The sequence below is a fragment of the Staurois parvus genome, unplaced genomic scaffold, assembly GCF_062004578.1.
Source record: "Staurois parvus isolate SC_StPar_1 unplaced genomic scaffold, SC_StPar_1.0 ptg000038l, whole genome shotgun sequence".
Taxonomy (NCBI): Eukaryota; Metazoa; Chordata; class Amphibia; order Anura; family Ranidae; genus Staurois; species Staurois parvus.
The window spans coordinates 1,522,361-1,534,002 of NW_028317834.1; the positions used below are offsets into that span (position 1 = coordinate 1,522,361).

The 11,642-nt window shown below is 44.4% G+C and overlaps 1 protein-coding gene across 1 annotated transcript in view; it reads left to right on the plus strand.

Annotated features, from left to right (window-relative positions):
- LOC149470575 (uncharacterized) overlaps positions 1-7,622 on the plus strand; it is a 38,607-nt gene extending 30,985 nt beyond the window's left edge. The window contains exon 2 of the mRNA XM_089662376.1: positions 663-7,622. Coding sequence (XP_089518502.1) covers positions 980-1,690 — 711 coding nt within the window. The 5' untranslated portion in view covers positions 663-979 and the 3' untranslated portion in view covers positions 1,691-7,622. The remainder of the gene's footprint in view (positions 1-662) is intronic.
- Positions 7,623-11,642: the final 4,020 nt, after the last annotated feature.

An 11,642-nucleotide genomic window follows, 5' to 3' on the forward strand; every position in this document is an offset into this window, starting at 1 on the left:
CATTGTAACAAAGTGTCATTTCTTCAGTGTTGTCACATGAAAAGAGAGAATCAAATATTTACAAAAATGTGAGGGGTGGACTCACTTCTGTGAGCTACTGTATGTCTCTCTGGCAGATCTGGCTGGATATTTTGGGTCTTGCTCCCCCCCCCAGGTAATTCTTCAGAGACCTTTACAGGTTTAACTTTTTTAGCCGCAAAAAAAGGACCGAGCCAGTTCCATCCTACTAAATGGTAACTACTTTACAGACCAATACTTGGGGTAGACACGGGCCCCATTGATTGGTGTCTGCTATCTATGTATGTACTGGGGGGGGTTACTTGCCGTGTACAGCTGAATTGTTCTAGGTTGTTTCTTCTTTTCTCTGTTCATTTGTTTATAAAAGGTAAAAGTGACACCATAGACAAAGCAAGTTATTGTTCTGTATGATCTGTAACAGTGCCACAACTGCCTATACGTGAGAATGTATGACTCCATTGTCTGGGCTGAATGTTGGGAATACTGTGCGCACTTAGAAACTTTCTTGATAAAATATATTTGATTAAAAAATTATATATTGCTGTACATATGCTTTCTATGTATAAGATACATTTTTAATAATTAACAGAACCTTTATTTAGTCCTTTATATAGAATTCTGATATTTATTTATATTTTATGCAGATGGATGGATGAACCAAGTTTTCGGTCATGTTGGTCTTCCTAAATACAACAAAGTCACATGGAAACAAGACATATGGTTGTCCTAATTGACTGAAAGTCTATTGCAGCTCACTGGAGGATTCACACGGGATACAAGTCATATCCACGTTCTAAAAGTCATAAAGGTTTTGGATCCTCTTCAACATTTATCCAGCCTCAGAGGACAAGAGAGAAGTCATTTCAGTGTTCTGGAAGTGACAATGGCTTTACAATAAAGTCCAACCCAAGTATACATAAGAGAAATCATTTCAAACTATTTCTTGTTTGAACTTTTTACAATGGAGGCAAAACATATCACTGGAGAGAAGCCATATCAATGTTCTGAATGTGGCAAAGAGTTTACACAGAAGTCATATCTTATCACACACCAGAGGATTCACACTGGAGGGAAGCCACATCAGTGTTCTGAATGTGACAAAGCTTTTACAAGGAAGTCACAACTTATCAGACACCAGAGGATTCACACTGGAGAGAAGCCATATCAGTGTTCTGAATGTGATAAAGCTTTTACACAGAATTCAAGTCTTATTAAACACCAGATGATTCACATTAGAGAGAAGCCATATCAGTGTTCTGAATATGATAAAGCTTTTACACAGAAATCACATCTTATCATACACCAGAGGATTCTCACTGGAGAGATTCCATATCCATGTTCTGAATGTGACAAAGCTTTTACAAAGAAGTCACATCTTATCACACACCAGAGGGTTCACACTGGAGGGAAGCCATATCAATGTTCAGAATGTGACAAAGCTTTTACACAGAAGTCAAATCTTATCACACACCAAAGGATTCACACTGGAGAGAAGTCATATCAGTGTCTTGTATGTGGCAAAGCTTTTACAGAGAAGTCACATCTTATCAGACACCAGAGGATTCACACTGGAGAGAAGCCATATCAGTGTTCAGAATGTAGCAAAGCTTTTACAGTGAAGTCAAACCTTGTCACACACCAGAGGATTCACACTAGAAAGAAGCCATTTTAATGCTGACATGCTGAATGGGACAAAGCTTTTACAGTTAATGCTGGGCTAATATATCATCAGAGGATTCACACATTTCAGCTGCACAGAAGAAAAAAAGGGATATTAAAGTAGTGTCCAGTGTCCCATTAGTTTCACAGCCCCAATGTCACCCCACAAGCTAGAGAAGCAGTGAAAAGTTAAAATGTTACTCTAAAAAACAAACTGGAATGTAATGACTGAGTGCATTGTGTTTAGTGATTATGTCCATCAGAAACACAACTAGAAGGTCTGTGAATATTTTACCTTTTGACCTTTTTTTTTTCGATAAGCACCAATGACTGAACTGTTTCCCTCTTGGTTCTCATCTTTATTTTATAAGGAGCTTTGACTAAACATATAATGCATTTTCATCATTCACCAACTGAGATGTGTTCCCAAGTGTTTTCTTCATTGCCAGATCCTGAGCTACTACATGACCAACACTGCCTCAGTACCTTGCCAAACCTCTGAAGCCTCAGTGGGAGAGTCCATTCCAGGTTCTTCTGACTATTGATATATCATCAGCCAGGGTTAAGGGCTCCAGCTAAGTCCACCTTCTCCACACCTCTCATTACATGTTCCACCTCCTCTCCCATGATCAATGCTTCCTTTCCATGTTTCATCTCCTCTCATAGATGACAGTTTTGCAGGTAGGTCTGTAGCTTGAACACCCAAGATGAAGTCTCTGGTCAGTGAAAAAGAAACTCCCTAAGCAGCCAGAAGGCTTCCAACACTGATTTTCTGCTGTTTATGGGATGCATTCAACAGTACCATTTAAGTTCAGCTGCCCACTTGTGTTCCATGTGGTTTTGCTGAAAGTCTCAGGGATACCATCAGGTGAAGAATGGATTTTCTTGTTGTCTTCTTCCTCTGTCCAGATATTACTCATCTCCTTAGAATTTTCACACAGCACAACTGCAAGAGATCTGAACTTACAAAGTTCTACCTGTGCGGTCATATTCCTGTCACTTCTGGGGACTGAAACCCCTCCAATTGCGGTTCAATTTCATGTCTATGAAAGGACAGGTCTCTCGTTGGGGTAAAGTTTTCAAAGAGCACTTCTTGTCTCTGGAAATGTTAGGACATTGGCACTACTATGGACAAAAATCAATCATTACATTTCCTGCTCCCTCAACCTCCTAGCGATCACAGAAACCTGGATCCAGGCCACTGACTCTACCTCCCCTGCTGCACTCTCCTACGGAGGTCTCACCTGGACCCACTCACCCAGGCCTAACGGTCGTAAAGGTGGTAGGTTGGTCTGCTCCTGTCACCGCAGAGCACCTTCCGAGTCCTCCCAAACCCCCCCCCCTCCCAATCCTTCTCCTCCTTCGAGGCCCACTAGGTCCGACTATTCTCCCCAATTCTCCTGAAGATTGCTGTGATATACCGGCCTCCTGGATCCATATCCCGCTTCCTGGTAGACTTTTCCTCCTGGCTACCCTTCTTCCTCTCCTCTGAGCTACCCACCATCATCCTTGAGGATTTCAACATCCCTGTCAACCTTGACAACCCGGCCACATCCCATCTCCACCACTTAACCTTCTCCTTTGCACTTGGACAGTGTATACAATCCACCACCCACTCCAACGGTAATATCCTTGATCTTGTCTTCTCCAACCACTGCGCTCCCCACAACCTCACTAACACCCCCTTCCCTCTCTCTGACCACAACCTTATTACCTTCTCTATCTCCTCGTCCTCCAACGCCTACCCCTCCAAATGTCACACTACTACCAGCCGTAACCTCCGCAACCTTAACCCTGCCCCCCTCCACTCTGCAGCTGATCAACTCCACGACAGCATCCTCCCCCTGTCCTGCCCCAACTTGGCTATGACTGCCTACAACAACGCGCTGTCAACAGCCCTTGACTCACTAGTGCCTTTAACCACACGCAACATCAAACCCCGACCGCTCCAGCCCTGGCAGACTGATCACACCAAAACCCTCAAACGACACAGTCGTGCCCTGGAGCGACTATGGCGCAAAACCAAATCCCAACAAGCCTTCACCCGCTACAAATCTGCCTTCCACACCTACACCTCCTCCCTCCACGCAGCCAAACAAGCCTACTTCCTGACCCTCATCAAGACCCTCTCCTCCAATCCTCGCCGACTCTTCTCCACCTTCAACTCTCTACTCTCGCCACCCCCACCTCCACCCAGCACCTCACTCACTGCCCTTGAGATTGCCAATCACTTCAAAAACAAGATTGACACAATTCACAAGGACATCGCCGCAACTCACACGCCCTCTCAACCTGTCCCCTCTCACACAGCTACCCCCTCATCCCCCCCTCCCCCTCGACATAACCCACAGGCATAACCGGCATAACTTTGTCGCTGCTCAAACTCCCTCCAACCCCGTTCCCCCTCACTCAACTACCCCCTCATCACCCCTCTCCCACGGCCCCACCTCTGCTCTGACCTCCACTTTCACCCCACCCTACATTCCTCATACTGAAGCCCCCCCAAAACTCTGCACCTTTGACCTTACTACCATTGAGGAAGTCTCCAAGATCCTCTCTGATGCCCGCCTCACCACCTGCCCCCTCGACCCTATCCCCTCACAACTCCTACGACCTCCCTCCCCCTCCATCCTACACTCCCTCACCCACATCTTTAATCTCTCCCTCTCCTCCGGCACTTTCCCCTCCCCTCTGAAACACACACATCACCCCCATACTTAAAAAGCCCTCCCTGTACCCCAATGACCCGAACAACCTCAGACCCATCTCCCTGCTCCCATTTACATCTAAACTCCTCGAGCGCCTAGTCTACACCCGCCTAAGCTCTCACCTCAATGACAACAACCTCCTCGACCCCATACTGTCCGGCTTCTGTCCCCTACACTCCACCGAAACTGCCTTACTCAAACTCTCCAATGACCTGCTAACCACCAAAGCTAATGGCCACTATTCAGTGCTCCTACTCCTTGACCTCCCTGCGGCCTTCGACACAGTCGACCACCCCCTCCTCCTCAAAAAACTACACTCCCTCAGCCTCAGAGGTTCTGCTCTCTCCTGGCTCTCATCCTACCTGTCACAATGCTCTTTCAGCGTTACCTATAATGCTACCACCTCCCCCTCACTCCCCCTTTCTGTTGGGGTCCCTCAAGGCTCTGTCCTTCGGCCCCTTCTCTTCTCCATCTACACCTCCTCCCTTGGCCAACTCATACACTCTCACGGCTTCAACTACCACCTCTATGCCGACGACACACAAATCTATCTCTCAACCCCCCACCTCACCTCCTCGGTCTCCGCCCGAATCACACACCTACTGAGCGACATATCAGACTGGATGTTGCTCCACTTCCTTAAACTGAACCTCTCCAAAACCGAGTTTCTTGTCTTCCCCCCCAGCCCGGACACCCCCCATTGACTTCTCCGTCATATCCAACAACGTTACCATCAAACCCGCCCCACAGGCCAGAGTACTTGCTGTCATTCTGGACTCCAACCTATCCTTCCAGCCCCAAGTCCAGTCACTAACAAACTCATGCAGACTCCACCTCCACAACATCGCCAAAATACGCACGTTCCTAACCCCAGAAACCACTAAACAGCTCATGCATTCCCTCATCATATCACGACTCGACTACTGCAACTCCCTCCTCACTGGCCTGCCTCGCCGCTGGCTATCCCTGCTTCAGTCCATCCTGAATACGGCTGCCAGACTCATTCACCTTTCCAACCGCTCCATCTCCGCCACCCCCCTCTGCCAATCCCTCCACTGGCCTCCACCCCCCTCTGCCAATCCCTCCACTGGCCTCCACTCAGTGTCCTCCACCCCCCTCTGCCAATCCCTCCACTGGCTTCTGATTGCGCAACGGATCAAATTCAAAAACCTAACACTGACGTACAAAGCTGTCCACCATACTGCCCCGAACTACATCACCAACCTAATATCCAAGTACCGCCCAGCACGCACACTCCGCTCCTCACAAGACCTCCTTCTCTCTAGTTCCCTGGTCTCCTCCTCCCATGCCCGCCTCCAGGACTTCTCCAGGGTGTCACCCATCCTCTGGAACTCCCTACCCCAACCCATCAGATTATCACCTACTCTCCTCTCCTTTAGGCGCACCCTGAAAACCCATCTCTTCAGGGAAGCCTACCCCACCCCCTGCTAACCTGCTGACCTCCTCCACTCTTCCTACCACTCCATCCCCCACAGCTATTTCCTCCTGTACCACTATCCCCTCCCTCCTAGATTGTAAGCTTGAAAGAGCAGGGCCCTCAATCCCCTCATGTTTTGCATTGTATTGGTATTGTTCGGTCACATGTTCTGTCCCCCTTTGTAATGTACAGCGCTGAGCGAACTATTGGCGCTTTATAAATACTGTATAATAATAATAATTACATAAATGGTGCAATCTGTCATTAGCACAGCAGTTTTTGTTTTTCCGAGTCTCCCCTTGTAACATTTTTAGTTGACTTTCCCAGTAGATCATTTTTTTTTCTACTTCCTGTAGAAGGCCAAGCATTTTGGCAAAAATGGCAGTTGGAGGGATTGGGGCAAATCCTATAACACTGCTGGGGGTGCTCACAACTGTCAGTTGTCATTCATATGGGGGGTTGGACCTTATAGAGAACCTGTTGCTGTAACTGCTATAGAAGTGTTAGCTGAAGTTGGGCTTTACTTGTTGTGTCTCTTACTTATAATCTATCTAAGACTTCCCTGTACAGGGTGACAACGCTGCTGTGTAATGTTCCTGCAGAATGATCAGGGTTGTCACCCTGTTACAGAAGGTGGGAAAATAACAGATCTACAGACAGGACCAACAGCTGATACAACTATGTTGCAGAGGGAACTCTGGGAATGCTAATGACAGATTGCATTACACATTCAGTTAGCAGACTTCCTGCTGTTGGTCTGATGTTTGAATTGTGTTCTGATATTTACTGTCCTGCTGTAAAAGGTGTAAATGATCACCCGCATGTTTCCTGTAGTAGCAGGGACTACAAACTCCTATCAGGAATAGTAGGATGGGTACCTACCCGAGGGGATCACCTTTTTGAATTTGGAAGAAACATTTCACATGGTTTCTTAACTTCCATTAATGACACCGACAAGGAGAGTCTCACTTCACTAACAATAGGAGAGCCAATCACAGGCCAGTAACATTTCATGGTGTCTCAATGTATTGCAGAATGTTTAATCCCCATTGGTCCAATTGCCTAGTCCTTCCAGATGATATTGCTTCTTGTGTAGAAGGAGCACCCTAAAATGTCTTCCCTTCAATTCCACCTTGTTGTACTTTAGGTTATGTTGCCCCTCCCCCATATCTGTAAGGGAAAGCCTCAATTTCTCCCAATACTCCCCTGGTCTTCCAGTGAGAAGAAACATTTTCTCTGGCGTGGAGATGTTTTATGCAGTGAGCCCTTCATAGACGGGATGGGGAATCTAAGTAATCTAAGATGAGTAAGATGAACCGGTGTACTGGAGTCATGGATCAGATAACCAATGACACCACTGATGGTATAGCATAGCTGACAGCAGAAGTGGCTCCATCACCTAAGGTGGTGTCACAGAACTACATGGCGGCTGACTATCTCTCAGAAGCTCAAGGTGGAGTCTAAAAACTGGTGTGAGAGTGTTGTACATTTTTATTAGACCATGAGGATATCAGAAAGGGATATCTACACAAGGTAAAGGAGTTCCAGCAGTCACCTGGAATGGTGACAAACTTCAGTACCAGAAATTGTCCATAGGTGACGCTTTAAAAGCCTTTACAGTCATCAGTTTATATAGTGAACCATGAATGATGGCCCTCGAGTTATACCTCTCCCTCTGGTGTGTGCAGAGATATGTACAATGTGTAGTGTGATTGATGTTTTCCTACATAACCGCACCCAACCCTTACAATTGCTCATGTATACGGGAACTGGGGGCTTTAAAATGTGTTTTGTGTGTTTTTTCATTTACAGTGTGTTACTTTACACTTTTCTTTTCTGAACTTTATTATTGCCATATAGAGGGTTAATAGCCTCGCATGTGATAACATATTGCTGGTCACAGATCCTCTTTAAAGAAACACAAGAGGTCTATCAGACCCCTAATGTCACCTCTGGACCCCAGAAAAGATGGTCAAGCACAGATCGTGTTTGATCAACTCCTTGAAGACACAAATGTACATCTGAATCAGAGTGACTTGCGAGCCACAGGTGTGATAATTACTAGAGGATCGCAAACATGAAACACATAACTACAACTGTGTTGGAAATATCTACAAATATATGTTGCGCTCATAAATACTTTTCAATAAATAATAATTAAATTATTACCATTAAATTAATTCAAATTATGATACAAATAACTAATAAAAGTGTATACATACCAAAGAATATTTAAATAGATAATTTCAACTAATCAATCTCCTCCAAATAAATATCAAAATAATTCCACATGAAATACTCCTCTAAAAAAATATTTTACCAAGTGCTCATAAATCATCTATTAGTGACATGATGTACTTACTAATACCTTCAATTGCATTTATATTCATAATACCCTCATAAGATCCTTCCTTTAGGAGTAATGGATATATAATATATGATGGTGGATGACATCCATTACTCCTAAAGGAAGGATCTCCCAATTTTACCAGCAAAAGTCTATGTCCAGCAGGTTCCAGGGAAAGTGAACGGAAAGCGTGTATAGCCTAATTGCAGGCATCGGGGGAGGTGAGCGCACATCTTCACTATTTGAAGAATTCACAAAAGTCACAAATTGAGGAACAACAAGCACCAAGTCACTATATATAAACAATTTTTTATTCAATGGGACTATTATTTTGATGATATTTGGATTCATACTAATCACTACTAGTTATTTATGAGCATTTGGTTATTTTTATTTATGGGGATCATTTAAATGCGTTTTAGTTGAGGGTTATTAGTTGGTTTATTATCTTTATTATATTAATGAGGGTATTATGAATATAAATAAAATTGAGGGTATTAGTAAGTACATCATGTCACTAATAGATGATTTATGAGCACTTGGTAAAATATTTTTTTAGAGGAGTATTTCATGTGGAATTATTTTGATATTTATTTGGAAGAGATTGATTAGTTGAAATTATCTATTTAAATATTCTTTGCTATGTATACACTTTTATTAGTTATTTGTATCATAATTTGAATTAGTTTAATGGTAATAATTTAATTATTATTTATTGAGAAGTATTTAGGAGCGCAACATATATTTGTAGACAAATGTACATCTGCCAAATCTGTATCTGAGTAGACCATAGAAGCAGCATTAGAAAGAAATGTGAGCATGGCTTCAGTCAGGCGATGGTCCTGGTGGTCATGGTCTTGTTCTCCTTCAGGTCCTCTCACCTTGTAGATGGTGACATGGACTTGTTGTGTGGAAATGAGCAGGAGGGGCTCGGGGTTCTCTTGTACCCAATCAGCTTGTTATGGATAAAAGATGAAAGTGTCTTCTGGGAAGTTACAGGGATTTGAATGTTTAGAGGGTGACATAAGTGGGCGGGGATGGTATTAATGAGGGGTGTGTCATATGTTAATCAGTTTATTAGCATAGATGATATAAATGGTATAAATAGCTCCTTGAAATGTAAACAATCAATGTCTTTCCTTCTGTTGTTAAAGTGTCACATGTATATGATGAATAAAGTTGGGTGATATTTTCACCGCACAATACCGTGGTCTGGGTTCTTCTACAACACACCCCCCCAAAAATGTCCTCTTCCAGTTCTTGGAGTCTGGTGGAATGGGACACAAGCTGATGGTATCTCTTAGGCCCCTTGTATATGGGATGTGGGTGTTTGCAGAGAGGCATGTTGAGTGCATGCAAGATTTTATTTTTTTACACAAAGTTGTCAGAGACGAGATATTTCTCACACAAGACATGGATATATGTGGAATTACACCCCCAACACACATTCTGCTACTTCTGGGGATACCACATATTAGAGCATTTTTGGAAGCCTAGCCACGTACAGGGGTCCAAAATCTAATGACCACGTTCAGGCTTTCAAAGGTCATATTTAGCTTCCTTACTAACTATTCCGGTTTCAGAGGTCCTGAATTGCCAGGAAAGTTCAAACACCTCCCAAATGACCCTTTTTTAGAAAGTAGACACCCCAAAGTATTTGATCAGAGGCACGGTATTTTGCAGATCTAATTTTTATCAAAAGATTTTAAAAAATGCAAAAATGAAATAAAAAATCCATGCGTCGGCCTGCCTGGGTTATATAGCTGCAGCTGCTGCTCCTCCAATTATATATTCTCCAATATACCCCTGGTTACCCAGTTATGGAAGGGCATCATATGACGTCCTTCCAGAACATGCACTGCAGCGCACCCCCAGGGGTGAGCACCTGGCGACATCCGTGATCACTGAGCCCTACGGACACAACTGATCATGTGATGATGTGGCCTTTTATCACGTGATCAGCTGTATCCAATGACAGAGCAGATCAAGCAGTAAATACAGTTGCTGGTTATCGGTAACCAGCAGCTATCAAAGCATAGATCAGCACTGATCATCAGTGCCTTCATGATCAGTGCCTTGCAGTGCTGCCCAGCAGTGCCTCCCACCAGGATCCAGCAGTGCCACCCATCAGTGCCATCCATCAGTGCCCCCTGCAAGTGCCACCCAGCAGTGCCGCCTATCAGTGACTATCATTGCATATCAGTGCTTCCTCATCAATGCCCCCCAGTGTCGCCTCATCAGTGCAGCCTATCAGCGCCCATCAGTGCTGCCAGTCATTGCCATCTCATCCGTGATGGCTATCAGTGCGTCCTGTCAGTGGTGCCTCATCAATGCACATCAGTGAAGGAGAAAAATTACCTGTTTGCAAAATTTTATAATAGAAACAAAGCAAAGCTTTTTTTTTCAAATGTTTTGCTCTTTTTTTTGTTTATAACTCCCCTCCCCCCAGCGGTGATTAAATACCACCAAAGAAAGCTCTTTTTGTGTGAAAAAATGATAAACATTTCATATGGCTACAATGTTACATGACCGCGCAATTGTCATTCAAAGTGCGAGAGCGCTGAAAGCTGAAAATTGGTCCGGACAGGAAGGGGGTGACAGTGCCCGGTAGGCGAGGGGTTAAAGGGGGAGTATCTAGAGGTTGAAGGTTTTTTACCTTCAGTGTGATGCTCCTCCCCCTTATACTTATCTGATCCCGATCCAGCACTGTGCACAAAAATAGAAGCTCTCCAGGGTCTCTGACTCCTCATTGGCTGAGATACAGCAGCCAGTGAGGAGGGAGTGGGGGTGGGTCAGACCATGCTCTGTGTTTCTCATAGTTATATAGAGGCGGTTCGGGAGTGAGCACACATGAGTGCCCCAAAGTAAGCATCTTGCCTGGAATGCTGGTGTGGGGACCCGAGAAGAGGAGGATCCTGGTGGATCTGTGCAAACCCATTACACAGAGCTGGTAAGTTTGACATGTTTGTTATTTAAAAATTCTGAACCTTGACAACCACTTTAATCTTCTGATTTTGTGAGCGCATAAACGCATGTAAATGTGAGTAAACGCAATGCAATGCACATAAATGTGACTCTGGGAGCAAAATACAAGTCTGGCCCCTCTGATCACCTGTGCTTCCCGATGATAAAAACGTCCTGCGAACGCATGTAACCTCACATGTGGGGAGTCATGAGAAACGTGCAGTTCCTGGTGTGACCGGAGCCTGACCAGGAAAACGTTTATCTGGGGTGACGTTTGGGGACAATGTGATCAGTGACACCCACTTATGTCTGATCTCACTATTACTTTTCTTTTCTATCCGAGTTTTCACTTCAATACGGGAAATAATGTGAAATCTGAGGGAAATCTGAGAGCCGTATGAAGACTTTGGGCCGTTCTATTGTCTGTTCATATGTCTGTGTGTACATCACACCGAAAAGAGGGACATTTACAGGGCAAAGAGGGACAGAGAAATATGGTGTCACACAA